This window comes from Periophthalmus magnuspinnatus, chromosome 7 (genome assembly GCF_009829125.3).
Source record: "Periophthalmus magnuspinnatus isolate fPerMag1 chromosome 7, fPerMag1.2.pri, whole genome shotgun sequence".
In the NCBI taxonomy this organism is placed as follows: Eukaryota; Metazoa; Chordata; class Actinopteri; order Gobiiformes; family Gobiidae; genus Periophthalmus; species Periophthalmus magnuspinnatus.
Window position 1 is genome coordinate 23316766 of NC_047132.1, and position 27534 is coordinate 23344299.

General features: G+C 39.9%; 1 protein-coding gene across 2 annotated transcripts in view; it reads right to left on the minus strand.

The window, feature by feature from the left end:
* Positions 1–1148: 1148 nt before the first annotated feature.
* zbtb46 (zinc finger and BTB domain containing 46) overlaps positions 1149–27534 on the minus strand; it is a 73997-nt gene continuing 47611 nt past the window's right edge. For both annotated transcript variants that reach the window (XM_033969092.2, XM_033969091.2), the window contains exons 4-6: positions 16330–16611; positions 5373–5548; positions 1149–4785 (exon numbers count right to left, since the gene is read on the minus strand). In XM_033969092.2, the coding sequence (XP_033824983.1) occupies positions 4363–4785; positions 5373–5548; positions 16330–16611 (881 nt within the window). In that variant the 3' untranslated portion in view covers positions 1149–4362. The remainder of the gene's footprint in view (positions 4786–5372; positions 5549–16329; positions 16612–27534) is intronic.

Genomic DNA, 27534 nt, shown 5'->3' on the forward strand with positions numbered 1-27534 from the left:
AAAGCTCTTAATTGACAGAATACATTTTACACTGTGACATTTTCAGAATTGGAGTTGTATTTGTCCATCCTTCCTCCTTGTATCTTTTGTCTTATGTGACCTGTATTTTTTGTACCTAGCCTTACACTGGCTGGTGTGAGAACTGACTTTTTGCTTTCTTGTTTTATCAATGATTTATTGACTTTTTCTGAATGATTTTCATGTCCGTTGAGTTGTGTTTGAGGTTGTTTTGCATGTCTAGCATTTGCTCATTTTTTCTTGTTCATAATTTTTGATGCCAGGAGACAGAACACTGAAGGTTTTTGTGTTAAATGTCCTCTTTCACACCAAGGTAGATAATGGTGAGGTGGGTGTAGCCTATGATCTTGGTCACTAGAGGGGGCCGTTTCTCTGGTGTGGAGTCATGTCAGCAGCATCCTCATGCAGAGAAAGCACTTTTGGGAGGACTATATTTGTATGAATGTCAAGCTTATGTATACAGCCAGAGCTTGGAGAGATGGATGACCACGTATGATGTTGATAATGTGATCTATGTGATGTAATGTGACAGAAAGAAAATAAACATGAATGGAAGATTTGCTGGACTTGTGTAGTGTCTGTCTTACTGAGCTCTACAGGGGGGTCGACTCTGTTTTCTCATCTATTTCAGTAGTAGGATTATGGTTAAGGTTAGGACCTGGATGAGGATGGGGTTTGTGGAATATATTTTATGTAAGAAAACAAGGCAGTGGGAACAATGCACTCCTTTCTACTGTGCAGCAATGTACAAGGAGAACCAGGGAGATCATGAAAATGGGTCTGTGCTATATTAACAATTCATAATAAGTGATTAAAAAAAATTATAAATAAAGATTTACAAGATGGTGGTTTATTTATTTCAACATTTCTGATTGACCATTAGATTCTTCAAAATGTTTAAGCATGGAGGGAAAAAAGTACTTATCTATATTTAACTTAACATGTCTTTAGTAATTTCATTTTTATCTCCTTTTGATAGTGTTCAACTGCATCATTCTGTAAAAGCACTTTGGTGATAAGCTACTATTGAATCCTCAGCTGCCTTGAGGTAGACTGACAGAAATATATTATTACGCCCCCTACTGGACAAAGTAGATTACCCCAACAAAGACACGGTACACAGAGATCAATTCTTTACAGCAGCAATTTCAAAATTTATTGATTGATTGGTTTTTGCAAATAAAAGTCAAGCTAATGTTTCCACTAAACATGAAGTTCGAAAGAGGCTTCGGTGGCGATTGGGCCGACCCCAACATTAGGAGGCAGTTGACTGTAAAAATTTTTTTTTCTTTTTTTTTTTTTTTTTTTTTTTACCCTTTTTTGTGATCAGTACTGACAACCAAAGAAAAAAAGTCTTCACAAGAGCACTTCATCTGCCCAAAACAAAACAGGAGTAAAACAGGACAGTCTTTTGATTATTTAACACATTTTGTTACAAACACAGGTTTAAGGTAATCATCAATATAAAGTCAATATTGAACAGTAATCCCAATGAAAATAAACACCAAGTGCGACCTTTTACAAATCAAAGATCAGGAAAACTGAGCGAGAAAATAAATAAATAATAAGATAGTAATATAAATCCATATATATAAAGGTCTACACACATCACTCGTAGTATTATAAAATTAAACGTAAAAAGCGCCAATTTATAGTTTCATATCAACATACGCATATCTATGGCTTCATGATTTTGCACGTGTAAAGTCAAGCTATACAGGCTAAATGAGGATTGCCATTTGTACACATCTAAGAAATACCCATAATTCATCTGCAGTGGATAGAGCCAGTGATTCCAGTTTTGCATCGAGTGGAATGAGAGGGTCGCGCGCAGATGCCCGAACGAAGACATCACTTTGGTATGACAAAATCAACATGCATGCATTTCAAATTAAGAGCACTGGAACACAAGGACCTCACATGATGGATCTACAAAACATCTGATTTGTCTTATTTTGAAACGAATAATGACATGGATAAATCTTTCACAGGTGAAATGTAATTGAGGCACATATCAAAAGTTTTGATGGCAGACATTTTCCTGAAGCACAACCCGCTATGAGGAAGAAGACCCAAATTGTGTAGTAGACGGGAACAAGGGTAGGGCCATACACATACATACAGAAGTCTCTCAGTGGCCACAACATAACATTGGGATTTGACTTTGAATCCTTCCACACCCAAAAACATTCATTAATAATTTTTTCTTCTTTTATAATTTTATGACTAACATAAGGGCATAAGCACAATAAATAGAAATTAAATAATCATGAAGGGAAATGGTGGAGTATGAAGAGCAGTCCATGGCTCCAGAAGCACAGAGGCAACATGTGCTCACTGTACATTGTACCAGCGACGGCACCCGAATGTTTCCCAGAGTGCAGAGGGGCAGAGCTGGCCTTTCCCTTTGTGTAACGCCATCCGAACAACAGAGATTTAACATTAGAGGAATATAGCTCTGCTTATATGCTGCCTTGATACTTTACTTTATTTTAAGTGATAAAGGTGAAAACAATGTGAGTCTAATTAGTTGATGCAGTCCTCAAAAGGAGTGTTGGCCCATAAGCAGCCCTTCATCTTCACAATAATACCATAAAATGTGCACTTAGCAAAGCTGTGACAAAATAGCTTAAACCCCCCCCCCCAAAAAAAAAACAAAAACAAAGAAACAAAACAAAACCCAAAGCAACAAAAGCACGACATAAATAAGCACCTGCACACACAGAACTGTTAACGAAAGCACTTCATGTATACAAGAAGATTGTTTTTGGTACTCAGTTAGTGTACATCTGATGCCAAAGCCTGTGCTAAATACATGTGTCCTCCATATCGAACAGAGAAGTGTGTGTTTCCCTTGGTTTGAAAGCAAATACGACAGAAGCGTAAACTGGCACAAGAAAAGGTTGAGAAAAGCCCATGGCTTGCTGTCCACAACAAGGCAAAGTATAAAAGCTTTTTCTTATACAAGATATAAAATATCAAAAAGAACACACAATAAAGCTTAGCATCCAGCACTTAATAATAATTATTAATAATAATTAGATACATTAACAACAGTAATCATAATCTTATGAGAATAAGACATCTGCCTCCATCAAATTGTCAATAAGTTTCGCCAAAAACATGGAAATTATTTTAAGGAAACAATATAAGCTCTTTTGGTCACACACACACATACACACACACACACACACACAGACAACATTCTTGCATCAGACAGAGAGAGGAGCAAAGGACTTCACCAAATGTCTCCAATAAATAGATTCAACAAATTAATATTAAACTCTTTCAAAGCATTTTTATATTTTTATCTTTAAAATTTGAACTAAAATGATTAAAATGATTTTATGTGATCTGCATATTCTGATTAGAAATCGCAATGACTGAGGAACAAGGAAGAAAGGAAGGCAGCACCTCCTCAAGAGAGAGCGAGCTCTCAGGTCCAAACTCCAGTGTCAGAAACACTGGAACAGAGTCCAGATCTACCTCTGTCCTGTTTGTGCCAATCAGGACCAGACTCTTATCATTCTTCTACATAGCTTCTGAGTAAAAGTGTGGTACATTCTCTCTCTGCCTCTCTCCAGCACACACAGATAGACTCACACACGTGTCATTCCCATTTTAAACCTCCTAAACCTTATGTACAGCTCCAGTCTCTGTTGGAATGGATCAATTTAACTTTAAAGAGAAAAGATTGAGGAATAATTCACTGAAAGGCATAGGCTATATATAAACAGCAATTTGCACAAAGGTTCAGTGATTCTCCATTGTGTTAACAGTCAAGAGGACATGAGTATATCCTTAAAGGTAGGTGCGGTCACCAATTTGATAAAAGATCAAAAATGTAAACCATGGTTTAGGGCTAAAAGTGGAGTCAGTTAAAGTGCAAGTCTGTGGCAGTAGGACTCTCATCAGCTGAGACACACTTCTCTTTGCAATAGATTTCGACCCTTCACTTTAAAAAAACATTACATCCAGTGGTCCAGACAGAGCGGACTCTCTAGGTAGATGCTTCAAGTCCACTATGATTGTGAACAGCAAAGCAGGCAAGAAACCTGGCCTGAACCCGCAACAAAAACAGACACTAAAACACTGCATCAGGAGTGAAGGAGGTAAGCAGAAAAAGCCACCGCTGGAGCCGCCGCTGTCTTCAAAATCGCCTCAATATGTCACATAAAAGTTTGGAGTTCATTGTCGCGCACACCTCACACGTTTCCATTGAGTGCGAGGCCACTCCACTGCAGGACGAGTGGTCAAGAGGAGAGCAGGAGTGATTCTGCCTCACAGATTGCTGGAGATCTTCAGAGCATCTTCATCAGGAGCTAAGGCGGAGGAGACCTGGTCCTAGGAGATCCAGGTGAAGTCCCTGTCTGTCCCGTTCTGCTGCTCCCCGTCCTGCGCTGAAGAATCGCTCTCCTCCTTTTCATTGTCCAGTGCCCGTTGTGTCTTCTCTCTCATCCCTGAGTCCTTCCACTTCTCCTCCTCTGCCTCCCCAATCATCTCTCCATCCGCCATCATCTCCTCCTCCGCGTCTCCATCACACTCCGCCTGGTCGTCCTGGAAACGGTCGCCGGTATACAGCTCCTCCTCGGGTGAGATGTCTCCGCCCACCTCTCCATTATGGTCCAAGAGTGCAGCCATGCCCCGTCCGGAGCAGTCGGCACAGACGCCATGGCGACGGGAGCCATGTTTGATGCCGACGCTGGCTGCGGACATAAAGACTCTGCTGCACACTTTGCACACGTACTTCTTGTCTTTGCTGTGGACCTGTCAGAGCACATGCAGTGTAAATATAGTGATCAGAATAAAACTTACAACAACAATACCATATAATGACATAGTAATATAATGAAATTACTTCCATAAATCTTCATATAGCATGGTATTTGTTCCTCTCTACTAACAGAAAAAATATTTAAGATAGGATGTGCAGATCAAATTTCAATTTTGCAATCAGATTTTAATTGAGAGTGAGATTTTAATCACCAATGATAAGCTTTGGTCTTTCTGATGGAGAGTTCTACAGCCAATCCTCTGTGAGTAAAAGCATGTGGTTTGGAGCAAGGTTCAGATTTTGAAGGAAGAAATATGTAGTTGTTTTTATTAACCAGCCCAGATATTTTTAATGATGATGTAGTAAAGTCATTAGTACAATAAAATATGACTTTATTTTATAGGATGAAACTGTAATGGCACACTAAGAAATGAAACATAATAATAAAAAATGACTCTACTTAAATTTGAACTGAAAAAGATCAGTTCTCCTTTGTTTATATTATAATTCCAAAACCAGTATAACATTTGTTCACGTGGTAGAATATTTCTCTAGTGCCCCCTAGTGGCATCAGACTCACCAGCGTGTGTCTCTTCATGTGCTCCCTCCTGGTGAACTTCTTGCCGCAGATCTCACAGGGGTAGGGCCTCTCTCCTGTGTGCGAGCGCATGTGCCTCTTCAGGATGCACTGGTGCATAGCCGAGAAACTGCAGTAGGGGCACTTGAACTTTTTACGGATCACTGTGAAGTCGTTCACTGCGGAAACAGAAGAGAAAAGAGTACGAGACAGGTTAGAATTCAGCTGTAATTCATTTTCACTTAATAAAATTCTACCTTTAGTACAATTTTGGACACTTTATCCAGTATTTGTGCTTCTATAAGTCTCTTTTTGCCTATAAATAAGATATAACCTAAGAAATACCATTGCCAATTTTTGATTAGACAATTTAACATTTGATCTGTGCAGCACATTTTTTTTCCACATATTATTTACTCAGTCGTAAAGAATACTTTCTACTTAGATAATACTATTTTCACATTCAAAGTACATGTTTATGTTTAATTAAACTAGTTTAATTAGTATCTGCAATGGTCTAAGCAATGTACCATCAATTCCCATGGTCACACTGATCCCAGCCGAAGCTACAGTTTCCCTGGCAACCGCTCTCCTTTCATACTAAAGCAATAATGGCAGAGAGATACTATAAACACCATACAACAGTCACTGTGCTAAAACGACAAGGGACTCTGCTATGGACAGGGATGGACTCAGAGAAGCAGTGTGTTCACAACAGGGAATGAGCAAAGGTATAAAACACAAGGGTCTTGATAACAGTTTCTAGCTAGTGCAGTGGTTCTCAAAGTTTTCACACAAGTAACACTTTAGATGATATTTGGCTTTGCGAGCAGCTTGTTCTACAGACTGAAAGGAGCCTAAACCAGGACAAGTCCACAGCTAGACCAATAGATCAGAATTGTGTTAAACAAAGTATAGGCTGAACAAAAACAGGACTAAAATCTAAGACTAAACCAAAACTTAACAATACTTTCAAGTCTGACAAAGACACAGCCAATCCAGGACAAACAAGGTCAAAACCAGGAAGCAAAATTAGAGTCCACGTCAAGAACGTGGACTCAACTGAACTCAGAACTCAACTGGGATTTCAGAGAATGATTAAAGGAGTCTCAGTTCCACCAATAGTATCTGCACCGCTGTTTGAGAACCACTGCTCTAGATCTATATAGAGGTTTACCGAATGGCTGCTAGTTGAGGGAAAATCACTGAAGGGATATATTAAGAAGAGAAAGATCTGGATTTACACACAATAGAAAACAGATCCAGGGAGGAGGGGTCAGGCACAATACAGGGGTGTAAGTGCTACAATATAATTACCTCCATTTGCAAATCGACTGCCATTAAATACTCGACCGCAACAGAAAGCATGCAAGTACAAAACAACGGACAAAACATTGCACCAATAAAATATATAATTGGAAAGAAATGACAATATGCTTAGGAAATTTTAATCATGTTTAATATCATCTATAATCAATTTACAATACTATTAAAAATGAACAATATTTACAGTTTAAACAGTACAAAAACAGATAAATGAGTCTTTGTATTCAATGGCTGGTATTATTTCTTCTCTGACTCCAGTCCATTTAAGCTGCCCAGAACAAAGTGTGCTACCTGAGGATACTTTCACAAATGATTTGGCATCAAGACCTCTTTGTTACAGACTCCCAATAGACACTAGCTCTGTTTTAGAATAAAAATAAAAGCAAAACATAATGTGTGATGAAATGAGTGATAAGAGGTACATGAAGGATGTAGTATTCCTTTTGGGAGTTTCTAAACAATAAGAACAAAGTGAGAAAATATGGTATTTTGTTTTGGAGCACGGCAGACTGGAGTCCACTGTAAACTTAGTGAGAGCGAGTTTGGCAGAGATCAGTGTGAATTTACATTAGCAATGATTCAACAGCCAGTTTTTATGCCCACTCTGATGGAGCGTCTATCCACGCTATAGCTACAGTTTGAATCATTCATACAAAAGGGTGTGGTAGTAGGTAGTGGCTGATTTTTGCATCTTATAAAGCTAAAGAAAATAACTCCTTGCAAGCTCCTTCCCCTGTACCACATAACAAGATGAGGTGTAAGGCAGTTTGGAACCGTGAAGGACCAAATCTCATTCGGTTGTGGTCACTCCTAAACACTATAAAGCCCACAGATGTGTAGAGACAGAGAGAGACAGAGACACCCCACCCCCATCACAGGACACTGGTCTATTGTTTTAGCTTTGTGTCCATGACCCCTCCATCTGCACTCATCTGACAGTGGGCGTAATCAAGACATACTGACCACTCAGGGCAAGCCCATTCATGCTTTGAATATGTAATGCTAGATTTATTGTCAAAATGTCCACTGAATATAAGATTGTACGCACACAATAATACACTCAACTAACAATTTGGGTATTAATGTGCTTCTTTTTATTTTCCCATCATGCAGTACCGCTTGGTTCCTGAGGGTGGAGTGGTTGTGTGAGAGGTGAGCTCTAGAGTAGTATGTAAAAGTGGTTTAAGGGCCCTTAATGCAGGGTTGTGCACAGATAAAGATCTGTCTACCTTAAAAGGAGAGGTTAGTCAGACTGGTGACTGGCGACACACAGTCAGACGCAGAGTGGTTTGGTTTGATGAGACAGCAGGAAAAACACATCCTACAAACTCAGCACCTGCATATGGGCTCATTCAGCCCAGACTTTGAATATTGTTTTTGCATAGTAACAGTATGTTCAATGGAATTCAACATTTGACCCTCTAATCCACCACAGAGAGTCTGCTTCCGCATGAGTCAAGTCTATGCCATTGGCCCCTGGTAGGGGTCCTGTCTGGCAGCACACTTTAACATGCGTGGCCAGGTTCTTCTGAGTGCTGAATGTCTTATGGCAGGTGCGGCAGGGGTGCTCCCTCTCTCGGGAATGCACAGAGGACAGGTGCCGGTGCAGGTCTGTGCGGTCCCTGAAGTGTTTCAGACAGTACACACACTGCATCAGCTTCTTCTTCATGTGGATGGTCTTCTCATGGCGGTCGGCATTGGATTTGAGAGTGAAGCTGGCGGGACACTGGGTGCAGAAGTATCGTGTTGGAGCAGAATCAGCCAGAGCGGGTCTGTACAGGCTCTGCTGAAGAGGCAGGGCCTGAGAGGGCAAAATGGGCTGTGAGGCTTGTGAGGACTGACAGGGCCAGTCCAGAGACAGGGCCATGAGTGACAGGGTGTGGTGGTACTCATGCTCCCGCAGCTGCTCCAGGCTGAAGAACAGCCGCTTGCACAGGGTGCAGGCTATGCCCTTCTCAGGCCACACACCAGGTTCTGGCAACACTCTGTCGCCCCCTAGTGCACCCTCCACATAGTGCTCCAATCCTTTGGTCCCAGTGCCAGTGCTCCCCTCTGCCATCTGATCCCTCTCCACCAGACACTGGTCAGTGTCCAGAGCTACAGAGACCAAACAGAAGCAACAGTGTCAGCGCGCAGAGAACAGACTAAGCACAAATGCACAAGAAGACAGTGAGAGTGAGACATGAAGTGTACCTGAGCAGCTCTCCTTCTCAGTGTCTCGGGACTTTGCATTGTTCTGCAAACACAAACATCAAATGTATCAGACCTCCTGACACCCTACTGTGTATACAACTGTATGGACATGCATCAGGAAATGTACTAAAGCCAGTTCTAGAAAAGGAACAGTCAAGAATGAATGAATAAAAAAGGGAAACAGAAAAGTGTGATAAAGTGAAATATTGCACATTAGTTAAAATACTTGACTAATCACCCTTCTGTTAGCCTGCCCTATCTTCTAAAGTCTATCCCATCTAAGAGTGCTCCTTAAGCCCATCCTGTCCCCTCCTTTTCCTCTAGCCTCCTCCTGCTCCTCTCTCAGAACAGGACAGCACTGGGCAGCAGATGGCTTGTCCGCACAGACAGGAGAGGATGAACCTAAACGTTCACCCTCACAAATACTGCTTTTACACATACCACTAAACTCCAATACATGTCTGCCACCTCCATACTAAAATACTAAAATACATAGAGAGAAAAAACACAATTTCCTGAAGTGTGAGTGCAAACCGCTCATTGTCTACTCATATTGATTCTACCCCTCCCCACCTCACTATCTGCCATCTCCTCCATTGTGACTGGATATGCCATAGTGAATGTTAGCACTACAAATGACATTACTGTTTAATGCCCCGGTACGGCTCTTTGCTTCATGTCAGTGTGAGAAGGTTACTTTTATTAATACACAGTTTGTAAGGAAAGAGACAAAGGCTTAAAATGGAGACCTGAAAAGAATAAAAAAAAGATCCGAAAGAGAAACGTGAATGGAACAAACCAAAGAGATAACATACAATAAACACAGAAGAAGTAAATGTGATAAGTGATGTGTATGCATACAAAATAATAACAATAAAATAATAAAAAGAAACCACATATTATTGTAAAGCTAATATGACTTTTCAACAATTATAAAAATGTGTAATAACAAAACTAAATGTAATGTTCTTTTACTTTTAATTGTTTTCCCTGTCTTTAGCATTACTAAATATATTGAAGACTTGTAGACTAGTTCAAGAATAGGTCAAATTAACTGCTTTAATTTAATTATAATTATTAATTTATACTATGTAACTTCCAGTGAAGAGTCTACCACCAACTTCTCTCCATGCTTTGCCTAGATAGAATGTTCCACAGTATGGCATTGAACCTTCATGCAAGGGGTTTTTGAGGAATAAAAAAATCTGTATTTCAATAAGTGCAAGACAGAAAAGCTCAATGCTAACCCATGGAACATTTCCAGGCAATCTTCATGGAGACGAGGTGATAGACATCCTATTGCAGAAGTTGCATAGTAGATCTTTCTGACCTTTCAGTCTGATCACACCTATCTTGGGGAAATGTAAACTAGAGAAGAGCCTCAGAAGCTAACCCACATTGAGAGTCCTTACCTGGGGCAGGGTTGGAGGTTCAGCCCCCTCTGGAACTTCCTCCAGCTCCATATCCGAATCCTCTAGGGGGCGCTGCTCATGGGGGTTGACTGGCGTGGGAGGAGTGGATGATGGTGAAGAACATGATGAAGATGGCGATTGTTGCAGTTGTAATGGTGAAAGATGAGCAGAAGAAGAGGCAGTAGCAGTGGTAGGATATGGAGTTTTGTTTTGAATTGTGGCCCCGCTTGCCCCTTGCCGGACTGTGTTGCTGCTGCAGTGGTTGGAGCGGAGCCCTGAGGAGCACAGGAAACCAGTCTCACCCACCCACTCACGTACAACTGCAACTCTGCAAGCAGCTGGCCACCACAAACTACACAAACGGGAGCGAGTGGGCAGGGGGGCACACGGAGGCTGCCAGTGCTACGCTATCAAACACAGCACGGAGGGGGAGGAAGAAGACAACTCGCAAGTTTCACTTTCCAGCAGCCGAGGGGTAAGGGTTAGGCCTGTCTTTTTCTTTTGCTCCTCTGCTCTCCTTCTACCACCCACATGCGAGCAGAGGATGCTACAGCCAACCAACTGTATGTATGTGTGTGTATGTGAGTTTGGTATTGAGTAAATGCATATATGGGTAGAGAGGGCCCGTAGCGTGGAGGGAGATTTGGAGTGAAGCCATCTTGCAACTTGATTTGAGCGGAGATAGGGTAAAAGACCTTATCGACTTGCAGCAACAAGTTACAGCTGGGGAAGGCAGTTTATTGGCTTCGCTGTATAAAACAAGCCTTGTGAAGAGTTGACTTGTAGTTTGCATGCCAAAATATACAGTATGCTACTGTCTGATCGACTAGAGAAGAGGTCGTAACAGTTTTTTTAGCAAATAAGAGGGGGAAAACGTTATGAAAGTATAGCATATTCATTTCAGTTATGGTATATTGCTAAGAAATGTTTAGAACAGAACTATAAAAAGTAGAGTTTGAAATGAAAAGTGGGTGTATAAAGAGAGGTCAGATTTCAAGTTTCTGGTAGCAATAAATATGAAAGACAATTATAATATAAAGGTAATTATATTTTTCTTTCACTGAATTCAAATAAATGAGTGAGGAAAGTAAGGGTTAATGATCTAGGGATAAACACAAACACGTTTCTAAAAGCAGCACAAATTTATACATACATCAATGTGTACCTCCTGCATCTTAGAACCCGGTAAAGTCTGAATCATTACATTACTTCACCAACATTTGATTGCGTATTTTCTATATAAGCAAACAGATTAAAGTATTCGTGGGCAGTGATTTTGGGAATGCACTCCGGAGTTATGTAGTGTGGGTTATAGTCATTCATTCACAGGCCTCCTCTGCACCAAACTCCGAATCACACGACCGTGAGGCTGACCGTGGACGGATTCTTGGAATGTTCTCGCACCGCGCCCGGCACCACTCCCCTCTCCTCACTCCCTCTGACCGAAAACCCTACAAATTATACCCCCACTTTACTCTCACTATTCACCTAAGTCAGGGAGTAGTTTATTTTCATGTAAGAGTATATGAAAATACCGCTGACTACATAAGACACATTGTATTTCTTAATATTATGTCTGTTGTGTATTGTGTGTATCACAATGGAAGATTACACAAGGGTTAAGGGTACCGAAACATAGCTTGAGGGTGACATTAGAGCTAATTCAGAGGTATCACTTGGAAAAATGGATTTTGCAGATACGCAGAATTAAGCAGTTTTTTTACAGAACCATAAAAATGCTACGAAAAGTGTAGATTATTAAAAAAACAAAACAAAAAAATACAGTATTGTCTTTCAAGTAAGTCCCCTATTATGTTTTCTGTGGTTAATTTAACAGTCCAAATACAATATGTGTGATACTTGAACCTAAACCAGAGACACATTTAAGCCCATTTCAGGTGGTTTACCATTTTGAAAAGAAAATGAAAAAGAATGGGAGATATTCATGTAAACTAATGTATTTTAAATTTCAAAACTCTACCAATATTCACTATACAAATCGTAAAACCTTTAAGGATGTAAGTCATAGCACAAAAGCACCACAGAGTCACAGCTATACCCCTGGCTGCACCTTCCACTTGAGAATGAAAAGGGGATGATAACCAATTAACTTTGTTCTTGAAGAAATTACTCTGAGGTGACCGAATAATTGCCAACAGCTAATCACATGAAACGTCTGTTCAGGAGCAGACCGAGAGAGATAGGATGTAACATTCACTGTACTGTAAGTTCTTCCTGAATTAGACGGAGCAAAATGTAAACTTTGGAAAAAACAACAAGTCTTGAGTGATTCCAATCATTTTGTCTCGTAAATGGAAATCGATCTTTAGCCTTAACTCGCACAGGCACTATGTCTTTCAAAGTTTAGCAGATTTTTTTTGGCAACACCCACATTTACTAATCATAACGGACCATTAAAAGTAGCTGAACCCACTTTTCTGTACAAAATAAATTTTCTCAACCATTTTGAGTGACTATACCGGTGTTGCTAGAGGGGAATTTACTAATATGGCTGTAGTAAATTGAATGTCCCTTACAGTGAGGAGGACGCGGGCACTATGGACAGGTGTGTGGGGACGCTTCGGCGAAATCCATTGTCTGCCATCGATTGTCTGACGCACGAGATGGGTACAGCAACAGGCCAAATCCCAATGATCCTTATTGGATTCTGGCATACAGGCTGGCTTCTTCTTTATATTGGTGTTGCATTAGGACAAGAAGGGCATTCACAACCTACACAAGCCTATTAGGAATCGGACAGCCACTGGATATGCGTCTTGACAACAAAAAACTGAATAGAGTTAAACCACTGAAAGCATTGATTTTCAGATTCTATGTAACTTTGGGAAGACGTTTCATTAAATAGACAATTATAAGAACAGACAGTGCAAAAATACCAGAACGATGTGTCAAGGCCTTTTGCAGATTTTCTATGGTGTGTTCTGAATGAGGCCAGGTGACCTCGCTCTACCTCCTCTTCTCTCAGATCAATACTTTCCCAGCATTTCCAACATTCGACATACTTTGATGCAGCATGGCCGCAGTAAAAGCAGGGGTAAAGAAAAGAGAGGAGACAAGACAAATAAGGAGGCACTGCGCTGGGAGGAAGCGAGTGAGCGATGAGTGTTAAGGAGGGGTGAAGGAGAGGAGAGGAGGAGGAGAGGAAGGATGTGAGGATGTAGGGGTGAAGGAGAGGAGGAGAGGAGGAGGCAGGGAGCAGTGATCTGTCACCGCGCTCTGACTGATCCACCGCCCAGTAATCTGAGGTACACTGTTTGTTTATTTTCCGTCCTCATTTAGACGCCGGGACAAACCGCCGAGGGGAGACGAGGGAGGGGACAGACAAGCCCATTTCCCTAACCCCATTGTGAGGAAGATTTAAAATATGGGGTTTGGCTAACCATAAACCTCCTTATGGGTCGTAGAAATACAGCCCTTGTTTTTTCAGCAAAGAAAGCAAATGATTAACATTCTCTGCATTCTCCTATTCGCCTATTTATACTAAGCCAAGGCTGTTTAAAGTGTGTATCTAAAAGCCTTTGACAGTCTTGATTCTGGTCTTTAGCCGTCAGAAACATCTCAATCCCACACACTTAACACTTAGCACAAAAGAGTTGATGCCGAGTGGCGAGATGCGCGCCGAACATTCAGGTCTGATTTCTGGCGAGTGGGGCTCAGCTCAAAAGACAGGACGAGACCAGGAGTTGTACCCTTCCTCCCTTTTCTTCAGCACACAAAAGCGGCACAACTCAGGACAAAAGATCCAATTACGAGCCAGTAAAAGCAAAGATACATGGGCACAGCCAAACGTGCCCACGCGGACATAGACTGGGCTAATATACACGGACAAAGAGCCACACGGACACTCCAGATGAAAGGCAAAGTGGGCGAAAAACTCTCTTAACACATATTTACTTCTCTACTATTGACATTATTGAAGGTCAAAACTAAGGCTTCAAATCAGCATAGCTTTAGCTATGTAGCTGTAAAGTATATGCTATGATCGCTTTTGGAAATAGTGCAAGGAAATTTATGTCCATACCAAGATCAGCCTAAACTAAAGGAGAACTAACAACTAAATCTGACATCAGAATAAACACAATGATCATTCTGGTTGATTTTTCTTACAATGTCTGACTGAAATTCCCCCCAATTAAAGCTGAATCTTGAACCCTTTTGAGGATAAACAAATGGCTGGACTCTTTGTGAGGCTGGCACTCTGTAGTTTTGGCCCTGCGCTGTCTGTTTTACCCTAATTATAAGTGGTAACAAGCTATGCACAAAACCGAAAACCAAATAGTGCAAGTTCAAAAACTACCCAATGAAAGTGGTTTATCAAGTGACCATTTACACCTCTCCGTGTTAATCAAACATTTGCAAACTGTTGAACTACCTTCCGCACTTCTGAAGGTTATTTTGTCAAAGGTCTCTCCCTCCAAAAACTAGAGAGACTTGGTAAAGTGTGGTTTTAGTCAGCGGTTGAAAAGAAGAAATTGTCAAACTAATTTTCTCACAATTGTGCGAGCGATCACAGTCAAATGTTCTCTCACTGAATCACTGCTGACGAGTCGCGGCTGCTGCCAGTCTGAGGCACCAGTCTGAGGCAATGCACACAAATGCGCTCGAACTTGGACAAACAGTGGATTTGATCAAAATAAAATACTCCACAGCAGTGATTGTCAAATGTTTCACAGCAAATAGCATCTACGTCTTTAGGTCATTAAACTTAGCGTAGTAAAACTGAAATAGGCCTGTCGTGATAATTACTACATCGACTTATTTTTCAGTATATGGAACCCGGAACAATATAGTTTTTTGTGATCACAGTAACTTTCAGGGCTAAACTGAAAGCACTAAATCTAAGGTTGTCAAAAAATGAATTCTAATACTGATCCATACAAAAGCAAATAACAAAATGAGGTACGTATTTGCATCAGTTATCAACACAGAAATATGTCATATAAATAGGACAAAATTGGACTTTTCCAGAATAGTTTTAAATAAAATACTCCACACTGTAGTCAAGCTAGTACAAACCCACATGTTAATAATTATCTGTGTGAAAAATTACACTGTTGTATCATTTTTTTTTCTTTAATATTGAAATCAAGGTTGAAATTTTAGTAACATACCCATGAGCACTGAGTAGAACATAACTAAAGCTGGACTTAACAAATGCTATAGAAAAACCAAGACAATGTCCAAACCAAGATCGGCCTAAACGAAAGGAGAACTGACATAAAATCTGACATTAAACTGAAATAAACTTAAATGATCATTCTGGTTGATTTTGTTTGACTGAAATTTCCCCCAATTAAAACTGAATCTTGAACCCTTTTGAGGATAAACAAATGGTTGGGTTCTTTGTGAGGCTGACACTATGTAGTTTTGGTCTCTGCTATCTGATTTACTCTAATTATAAGTGGTAACAAGCTATGCACAAAAAACAGAAAACCAGATTTCCAATCCCGCCTAGATTTTTGGGGTAAATATAAGGAGGAGTGAAAACTGCTGTTGCGAGGTCATTGAGGACTGACAGACAGCAGGTCTATATTGAGCATTTGTTGAGCCTTGACAATTCCTATTTCAAAGTTGAAGCCAATATGTCTAAAATGTCTATATTTTTAAGATGTCTGGACTTATAATATAAAAATGTCCAGGTGGAATGCAGAAAAAGTCTATTGAAATTGTATAAAATTAAGTATTTTTTATTTGTAAGTTTGGTGTTGATTCTTCACAAAACTGGCAACACATTCGAGTCACTTATGCTTTACCTACCAAAGACCTTGATAGTTCTTTTTTTAATGGTTAACTAAATGTAATACATGAAGAAAAATGTATTCAAATGTTTCCCCGTCAAAATGTTAAGGAGTTATATAAAAATGTTAAGCAGTTATGTAAAAAAAATTATAAAAATCAGAGTACCACCTAAATAATTCAGTGAAGAGCAACTATAACAAACTACAGACTGAAACAAGCACCCTGCCAGCAGTAATGGTTATGTGTACTATGACTGCGCAGTGACTTACAGGAGAGGGAGTGTCCTCCTTTGGGCAGGTACTCATACAGCAGTGGACTATCCTCCCCCATCATTTCGGCTCGCAGCGACAGTAGGCTGTTCTTACTCATCAGCGCAGCCTTCAGATTGGCCACAGACGAGATGGTCCCGCCCCCAGCTCCTGCTCCGGCCTCTTCTGATTCGCTGACACCAAGGAAGCCTGGTTCTGTAGTCAGAGGTTCCTCTTGTTTCAGGAAGAAGTCAAGTCGTTCTCCTCGACTGTCTGAGCTGTTTGGCTCTGTCACGTCTGCCCCTGAACAGAAAAGAAAAGAAATCGTACTTACAAAACAGAAATAATATACACTGTTACAATTTAAACCATTTTTTTACCAAGGCAATTTTTATTTAATTTTATGAGAGACACAAACTTGCTACAGGCACATAAAACATGAAATTCCTAGTGCCATATTTTGCATAACATTAATATAAAACATGGTTGGGTCATAGCGATTGATAAAGCAACAGTGTAATGGGACCAAATGGCAAGTCTGGGTCTTATGAATTTACTTTTTTTTTTTTTTTTACCTATATTGCATACTTTTCTAATCAGGTAACAAAGTAAACAGCACTTGTCATTGTGTACATGAATATGCCAGTGCCAAAATACTGCATATCAACATAATGGGAGATGTTTGTATTATACTGTTAAAGAGAGACACTGACTAAATACTTTGTCAGCTTCAGAGTTACAGCTGTTATTTTAACTTTTTTATTAATCTCATATTTTTCAGCTCAATGCTCACAAGTGCCTTACTCTTACATCTCATCATTGTGATTCACTCCAGTCTCTCCTCAGCACCAAAACACACAGCTACCAAAATCGAAGCATCAGCAACACAATAGAAATGTCTTGTTACTTTGAGATCATTTGTGCGCTCATAACAGTGAAACAAGTTGTTACAAAGACATACTACAAACAGTGAGGCAGGAATATTAAATGAAGGTCCATAAGTTGATTTTTTAATTGACTCAAGTAAAGGTATTATACAAGATAACACCAGTGGTGGAAGTTGACAAAGTAAAAGTAGTAATGTACTTTTTACTCTTAAGCCTCTATGAAGACACTGAGGTGTTGAAACGCATAGGCTGGTCCGTGTCTTAATAAAAGACATGCCTCCGATTTTTTAAACTCCACTTCAGATCTCCACGTTGGTGTGTGCTAAGCTAAACCTCTGTTATTTAGTACTGTATTTGAGTAGTATTTTGATGTGTCTTTACTTTACTTGAGTAAATTTGTAAGTGGATACTATTTACTTTTACTTGACTACATTTGAGAGAAGGTACCTGTACCTTCTACTCCACTACATTTTTAACAGGACTGAAGTAAAAAGTATTTTTCATGTCATTTGAAGGGTTATTTTTTATCATGTTTGTGGTAACATCCTGACTACAGTTTTCGAGTTCCAGCTTCAGCTTTGAGAAAACAAAAATAAATACACAAATTCATAAGAAAAATTAAGAAATTGATTGATATTGTTACTGCTGACCAAAATCTGTATCATCTATTTAAACAATATCACTACTTTGACACTCTAAGAAATTAACAACTCTTGTGTGAAATACCATTACTTTTTACTCTTAAAGTAGAATTTTAAATAGATACTTTAATACTTTTACTTAAGAAGATTTTTTCATGTGATACTTTTAAATTTAAGTAGTTTTTAAGAGTAACTTTTTTACCACTGTATCTGTACTTTTACTTGAGTAGCAAAATTGAGTATTTCATCCACCATTGGATAACACCATATAACAACATGGCCACTGACAGTCTCTTTCAACACTCTCATGCATGGACAAAGAAGACGACACAAAACACACTGTGAAAGGCTTCTAATTGACACTTTACTGATGACAGGTCCCTTAGCAAAGACTAACTTCTGATGGTGAAACAGCCCTTAAAGGGGTTCAGTTTGTGTGTGTGTGTGTGTGTGTGTGTGTGTGTGTGTGTGTGTGTGCGCGTGCGTGCGCACGTGCACATGCATGAGTGTACATGCATGTGCCTCTGTGTGTGTGTGTGTGTGTGTGTGTGTGTGGGGTGTGTGTGGGGGTGTGTGTGTGTATGTGCGTGTGTGTATGTGCAAAGATGAGAGACTGCCTGGACAGAAACCTTCTGGTGGTTGTAATGTTTAATAGGGACCATGATGACAGCTCAGATCAGATGATGAGTATTTTTAATAGTGAAATTAGAATGGATGAATGGTGTATCTCTGGAGATGAAATTATATGTCTCAATGTGATATATGTCTCAGTATATGAATATAAATATTGCAGATAACAAACATTGCTTAGTTGTTCTCAATTGGCATGTGTCCAACTGATACAGATAAAACTGTGGAAATATGAACATGTGAGCACATCTCCCCAAAGACCCAACTGTTTCTAATGAACAAACTTCAGCACAAAATTATTACATTTGAAACCTTATAAGTCCTCAAAATCTGCATGAAATACTTTTACTTTTTACTCTTTAAGTATATTTTTAAACAGGTACTTTAATACTTTTACTTACTAAAATAAAAGTATCACATGAAAAAATCAATGAGTATTTTTTGATTTGGTATCTAGCACCTATATATTGACGACCCCAGTACCTTAAAACAAAGAGAGAATGCTGTGTGTGTGTTACTGTAGCCAACCAAATAAAATGCGCAGTGATGTAACTAGTGCCTATTCCCACTATAGTCAGGTAGTGTGCTAAGTGCTTCCTTTGCCTCCCGGAGAGCATCTGGAGGTGGGGGGGGGGGGGGGAGTCAAGGTGACAGGGGCGGGGGGCTGGTCCTGAATACAGATGGGAGTCATACTGCCTGCTCACAGCCTCCACCAGGGCACTGCTGACCACTCTCTCAGGCTGTCACTCTCACTTCACACGGATATAGAAAAATGATCACAGGTCAGACGGCTGGATACATGATTTGTATGCACAAGACACCATGAGCTCATGTGGAGAAGTACAGAATGAGGCAGAAGTTTCAAATCTACACTCACATTAAAAAAGGTCATTTTACTTACACAACTCAAAAGGTACACTAAATAAATGTGCTGGACCCGCCTCCTGCTTGCTATTGGTTTGACTATAATGTTATAGAGTTTGGCATTATTTTTTTATTTCCATGTAGTGGAACGTGGAAAGGGGAAAGTGGAAAGTGGTGGGGCGTAAGTGGTGGAACGTAATGAAGTAAAAGTAGTAAAGTATTGTACTTAACTTACATTACATTAACTGGACTGAAAAGCAAAAGCATTTTTATTATTGTTTGAGACTTTCTGAAAAGCCTGAGGGTTTATTTTTCACGTTCATAATTTGAGCAAACAAAAATATACAAATAAAGGCAGCTAGAGGAAAAAAAGATCGATTTAATTGTTTCTGCTGAACAAAATTCAGCACAAAATCACTACATTGGACACCTTATGAGACCTCAAAATCTGCACAAAGTACTTTTACTTTTTGCTCTTTAAGAACATTTAGTATTTCTTTACCCCTGTATCTGTACTTTTACTTAACAAAATTGAGTACTTCTTCCACCACTGGAGAGATTTCAGCAAACGAGTGGAGTTTAAACTCAAACCCCAAACCCGTAAATTCATTCAATACGTACTTCAAACCATACCACAAATATATTCTAATTTGGATGTATGGGTTTCTCTGTATGTGGGCCTTGAAAGCATGCCTGTAGATCTAGTAGTATGAGATGTTACACAAAGAATGAAGAAAGAGGCATGGGAGTGTGAATGCGGGGGTGTGGAGTAGGGACACAAAACGCTCCACTCTCTCTCCACACACACGCACACAAAAACACACACAAAGGCACACAAAGTTAATTAAGGTGGGGGTGTCGGGGTTGGCGTAAAGGGGCAGGAGGTGGAGGAATTCATTAGAGCTCTGCCCCCCTCCTTCACTGGGCAGCACCGGCAGCCACAGGAGTCAATCAATAACATAGATCTGCACTGGCCAACAAACAAACACACACACACACACGCACACATAGATATATATAAAACAGAGAGTGAAGACCGATGGAAGGAGGCGAAGGCAATGACCTCTGACCCCCATCTCCCTCCACTCATCTGTTCATTGGACGAGGAAGTGACCCGTGTGCAGATGGAACATGTCTGCTTGCCTGGAATACTGTAACTTAAAAGGGAGTAGACTGGAAACGCAGACAAAGCCAGGGAAAATATGTCATACTTGATTATAATTGATAATATCTCAGTAATTTTGTATGTCAACATTCTACCATCTACTTGTTTGGGACATTGCAATACTCCTTGGTAACTATAGGAAAATAACAAATGCTGCTAGAAATACTTAAAATTTTGTTTATATTTGGTTGTACGTTTGCAGCCAAGTTAGAAATTCCATGATAACTTGATATTTTAATATTAGGGCTGCAAAGAACAATTATTTTAGCACTTGACAAGTCAATCAACCGATCAAACGATTATTTCTATGGCATATTGATACTTTTTATATATATATATATATATATATATATATATATTTTTTTTTTTTTTTTTTTTTTTTTTTTACCAAAGTGACTTAAAGCTTCTGAAATACTAGCTAGATATCTTAATGTTTTATTGTTTTTTGCCTATGTATCTTAATTTTTTTGTTTGTTTTTTTACTTTTAAATGTGCAATATAAATAATGAAATAAATAAAGAAACTGAATAAAAAATATCCCAGAATAAATTGTATTAACAAAAAAAATCTGATGGTTTTTTTTTTATTTTTTTATTTTTTATATTAACACCGTCTTTAGTCGATTAATTGTTGCAGCCTTAATTATCATAGACAATCACACGTAGGTAATGCCACTCTGCAGCTGTTTTCCTACACTACACAGAATACTTAGGCTTATATTTGAACATAAATGTTTTTGACAGTAAACCATCTTGTTTTGTTGCCATATAATCAGAAGATGCCCCTTAATCCAGCTTTACTCCCATAAGCCATATCTGCACTGAGGTGTTACTTAAACCGCATTTTGTCCAGATAACATCATTTAGCTCACATTTCATCATATCGGTTTGCGCACACACATATTGCCGTGACAATAGGTTTAGGTTGAATTGTGGACTTCCTTGCGTCATTCCTTTGTGCACCAATCTTAACATATGTAACCCAATTTGAATATGTGGCTTTGAAGTGCACGGTCAGATTGTCAAAACTAAAACCCATTTTGTCTTTCTGGCTGGCTTTACAGTGAGCGCGGCGCTTTCTCTGTACACTGAAGCGAATTTTCATTTTTTTCCCTTTCATAAAAGAGTCCGAATAATTTAGAGTTGTGCCTTCTGAAGAGCTCCTCGGTTTAATTTGGTTGCCATGGCAGCCGGGCACCCTTGGCTTCAACATTTATGCTAAATAAAAACCCTTTTAAAAGCAAAAGACAAATATGTGAAAATGGTGGGTCTCTTTGTCCGCCCGTGTGTGTGGAGTGTGTGGAGTGTGTGTGGGAGAAAAGGCAGAATAAGACATGCCTTGAAATAAAAGCTGTGTATTCTTGAAATGCGTTGTGAAGGATACCACATTTATCTTCCATTGAGGGAGTTACAGCTAATGGACCGAGGACAGTAAGACTAAAGTGCGTAGTGTGCATGTGTGTTCACTTCATAGGGAGTAGTGTTGTTACAGAGGGAGCTGTGAGGAGGGGGAGCGAGAAGGCCCAGAGAAGGGAGGGAAAGGTGATGCGGGCCTAGTTCAACCTTTGAACTTGTGTGCTCGGGAAAATGAAAGAGTTGTTATTTGTGTGTGTGTCAGCAGATTTCGTGTTTCATTCATGGCTACAACACAAAAGCACTTTGGACAAACTGGATTGTTTGGATAAAGTAATTAGAAAAACTGTTTGTTAGTTTAGAGGACCTTTGGGACACCGTTGCTCCAGTCTTGATTTAGGAACGCAGGCCAAGTGGAATTCTCAATTTCTGCTCAAACTAAAGCCTAAACCTAAACTTAAAACCTAAAATGCCAACTACAGTAATAACAAGTACTCCTTAATTAGCTTAAAGTGTAAATAAATACCTAACTTGTGATGAAAATATAGTTTATTAAGAATGATTCAGGCTTAGTATCTTCTTAATTAAAACCCTAACTCCTAAAATGGTTCATTCTTAATATATGAAATACGTGTTCATGAAGTCTTTTTCCTGCTTTACTAAGGCTGTCAATAATAGGCCTGTCACAATAACAAGTTTTGAAGTTTGATATATACAGAGAAACACTGTGATAAATGATAATATAGAAAATACTGTTATTATTCAATTCAATTCATTTTATTTTTGTAACGCCCAAAATCACAACAACAGTTGTCTCGAAGGGCGTTCATGTTTTGGTTGATGGGGGAAACCGGAGTACCCGGAGGAAACCCATCCAGATACGGGGAGAAACATGCAAAACTCCACACAGAAAGGCCTGGTGACCCGGGGATCGAACCAAACCTTCTTGCTGTGAGGCATGAGTGTTGCCACTCAGCCACCGTGCTGCCTACACACAAAATCAAACAGGAAAATCACACATCAGGAAAAATCTGACAAAACAAGAAAAATCGGCCAGGCTTTACTGTTACCAACGTAAAAGTAAAACACAAATAATCCAAGACCATAATCTTGGTTCAGAATCTGCCCACTGCTCCTGTCAAGTGACTTTGAAGGATATTTGCAGAGAAGAACTTTCCCTATAAGTTCAATACCCTAACATTAGTGTGGCTGCATACTGATCTTGCTTGTCATGTGGAACAGTTATTTTGTTACACACTAAATCGTCCCCTCCCTGTCATTTCCTCATCCCCTTTCCATCTTCTAACCCTTATTCTCTTTCTGACCCGCTCCAATCCGGTCACACCACTTTTTTTTTTTTCCCCCACTTTGGACCGTCCACTAGTTTGTTCCTTTAAAAAAAAAAAACAAAACTCAATCTCTCCATCTCTGGGCACAAAGCTTTTCCTCTCCCCACCCATAACATTCTTTCCCCTCTCCCCTCTCCCCCCTCCCGCAGCCTCACCCACCTTTCATTAGCTAGCTCTTTATCTGTTCCACGCAGCCCCCTCCGTTCCCATTTGCTTTTGTTTCTGACACGTCTTCATTTATACCCCCCTTTTTCCCTGCTGACCCTATTATTTTTATATTCCCTAGCCTGCCTCCTATCTGTCCACCCCTCCCTACGCCACTATATAAGCTGCATTAACTTCAGATTACCTTGAGCCCTTCAATCCTCCCTCCCCCACACGTGCCCTCCCTAAACGCCACTCAGTCACTTGCCCACTCACTGTACATCCTTTGCCAATTTCAATAATGATTTTCCAAACAACCAAACATTTTTATATGCTAAATAACTAATTTGTCAAAGCTGTTTTCGGAACTTTTTTACAACCCCATTCTGTGTCTACGCCTCATCAACGTGATTGTCAAGTTTTGCTCACCCACGTTACAGACATCGGCGTGCACTTGTCTTTATGTTGACACGAGCCATTAAAGAGACTGGCTTTACATGCAGCGCGCACCTCAATATATGGCTGACTCATCTCTGAAGTTGTAGCACTTACAAAATATATAATGTAATGTAGCTCTTGTAAATATACCGTAAACATGACAATAAAAAATATATATATATGTTGAATTGTGGATGGACAAGTCAAAAATGATTTTCTAATTGCCTTCATCTACATTATAACAGGAAGACGGTATTTTGTACCTCATTCCCACCTTCCCGTCACCTGTCACAGTCAATCACTGTCTGACTGTCAGCCAATAATCTGCCATATAAATGCACTCTCTCCTCCATGTCTTCTATGCAATCCAAAGCACTACTGGTACTGATATATGTTTATTCACATACATTATTTTATACTTAAGCAATATGTTGAATATTTTACCCTCACGCTGAACTAAAATACTACACTAGTCTCCAAATTCATGCATTGTACTTTTCATTGTAGTTCTATGTCCATGATGTCAACTTCTACAAACATAGCGTGTATAAAGAAGTGGACTACGGGAGAGAGTCAGCACTCATAGAGTTCTGCTCCAGTCAAATGAAGCTCATCAAGGCTAGCAGTTATAGGAACGAATCTGAAGTTGAGGTCCATATTTAGAATTCCAACCGCGAGTATCATAGGAACAAAAGAGCCAATCTGGAGTAAGGCTGTTGAAGGTAAAACCCCTTCCCGCTCACACTGCCGGTTTAGCAGGGAGCGGGCACTTAACGCTGTCAATCAAACCTGTTAATGCTAGCAGGAGAAACCTCGGGGAAAGAATGTGTCTGATTTGTTTGTTATTAATGTTCACTTCTTGGTTTAGCGAAATAAAAATACCAGGATCGTGTAGAGAGGGTTAATACTGACATTTTAAGACCAAAATGACGGGCCTGACAGCAGCAGTTACAGAGAGAAGGGAGACATTTTTTCAATAGAAAGTGAATTGGAGCCAGAGTCAATAGAGTCAAAACGCAACAGCTAGCAAGTTACCTATGACCATTTAAATATACAATCTATGTCTCCACAGCAGTAACTTATTATGCCATCCACCCATACATTTGAATTTAGTTTAGATATTTTCAGCATCACAAGTTGTATATAAAAAAAAAATCATTTTAACCAACTATCAGAGGGCCAAACTTGTGTTATTAACCCCACACTGCCGCCTACATCCTGTGCACCACCCCTCCTCTCACCCACCCACACTGAAGCGCTCCCGATGCCCCTCTCACCCCGCTGCTCTCCCCCTCTCCTCTCTCTCCTCCACCCACACACTCTCCGCCAGCCCCCAGCCATCTCTGCCTGCTCCACCCCCTCCATCTCCTCTCTCCCTTGTCCTCTTGTAGCTCGTAGCTCCGTATCCTCTTCTGTCCCTCCCTTTTTGCTTAGGCGCTCCGGGGCTAAGCTTGATTTATGCTCGCCCTCTCGATCCACCACCCGCTTTCCCTATCTGTCTCTCGTGGAGGTTGTGGCCCTTGCTCGTCCCTAAAAACAACACGAAGACGAGACTTAGGAGCATTTCTCCCATTCCCCTCTCTCCCACACGGATTTTAAATTGCCTCTGAATTCTTGAGCCGTTTTAGTGCTGCACTCCCCCTTATTCCACTGAAATTACTTTTTTACTTTCCCAAACTCGGCTTGCTTAGGATGCAACTTTTGCACCTTCACTCCTCTTTCCTTTGTCCACTTGATGACAAACGTGCAGCTTACATGCAACTTTTTTAGTTTTAAAGTATTTATGATGACTGTTGTAATGAAGCTCAACAGTGACCGCCCACCCCGCGATTCCCAGAACAAAATTTTCCATTTATTTTTCTCATAAACATACTTTCAGAAAAAAATGAATCATAAAAGTTCAAAAGCTGGTTCGGGAATAATCAGCTACGTGGTAACTAATGACCACAAGAAGACCTATAATTTTATTTAAAATCTGTTTCTGTTAATAAAACATTTTGTAGAATCTTGCATTTGAAACAGCCTTTTTGGATTTAAAACAAGTTATGAATATTAGTTACCATGTAGTTGGTTAGCCTCCACGATGACTTTCAATTCAATAAATGTCTATGGCTAAAATTTATGGAAAATTTACTTCTGAAACCTGAGCAGGCTATCACTGTTGAGCTCCATAATAACATTAAACAATACAAAGTGACAAACTGCAGAGACCAATAAAGACCAATAAAATATATATTCTGATGTAAATATCAATAATGTAAAAAGCCTAAATTATACTTTTTAGGCTCAAAAATTTTGTTTTCTTTTTAGAAAAATTCAATTACAAAATGTATTTTTCTGAGGTATAACACTGACGTTATTCCTCCCCACCCACTAGTCATAAATGCTACTAAACCGCGATATGTTTGTGGAGGTACTCCCAGTTAAGTGGGATTCCAGTTCATTTCAATGGCCAATTTGAGAAAGGTTTTGTCGATAAAATATGATATAAAGTAGGTTGGTTTGTGTAAAATGTCAGCAATGCACTGATTCTCTGTGAGGCTTTAAAGCAGCTTTGTAGTCCGTGTAGAACTGATTTGCTCTCAAGATCCGTAGCCCCATATAAAATAATACAACCCCAAAGACGATGACGGCGCCCACGGCAACTTCCGGAATAAGGTGAATAATTTGTGATATTTTTTATGATGATTGTGTAAACGTACAGCTGCTCTATTCATTGCGCTTCTATTTCCATTTAAATTATCTCATTTGTTTAAAAAGGCACGTCTGATTCGTCGAGGACAAACTGGGACTAACACAACTGTGATGCACACAAAGACTGGGACAGCTTAGCAACATTATCAGTGCTAAATATTGGGGTATTTTTCAACAATGGTCCAATTTAAAAATGCCACATATCTGCTGATAAAGTATCGTAATCATAGCAATACAGATTACCAGAAATATGACGTTTACTCTTCCTCCAACTTTGCTGAGATCCATACAGCTGAATAAGGCAGCTTTGTTTGTTATACTTTGTTTGTTTAACTCACTCCTGTTTTCTTTCATCGTGGTAAACGACACTCAAAAATCACAGTTGTAAATGTGACTTTTACCGACTTTCCCAAAGACAAGCGCAGATCTCTCAAGAGCCTTACACAAGAGGCTGCCTAACAAAAGCTGAAAAAGCCCACTCGCCAAAGACTGCAATCATGTACTACAGACACAACAGAGAGGCAGGGAGCAGACAGCAGCACAAGAGGTCCCCCATATCACTGTACTGTCTACCCAGGGACACTCCACTCCGCCAGGCAACCAGCACGGCCCATTTCTGTTCAGTGTGACCATTAGTGTGTTGTCGCTGCCCACTGACCACAGAGGCGATTGGCTGTCTCCTTCTCTTTCTCCTTCTCTCTCTCTTTCTCTCTTTCTACAGTCTCATAACATTAAGACTGTCAGTGCTCTATGTGCCCGTATCCTTGGCAACCTGCCTCCAACAATGAAAAGGCCTTGGCGTGGAGGGAGTCGACAGTGGCAGTACAAGAAGGCAACAGACAGAAGGAAAAAGTACTGTTATATGCATGGTAATATACTGAAGTTTAAGAGTAGTTTTATTGCATTTTTTACTTCTACTTGCCCCCAGTGAATTAATGTGAGGGTGAATTGTTGTTTTGTTATAATGTTAGCCTTATAACTTCTTGGTGACTGTCCAGACTGTGCCTCCACCAGCGCCACCACCAAAGGTACATAATAGATTACAGTTGAAGGATTACATTT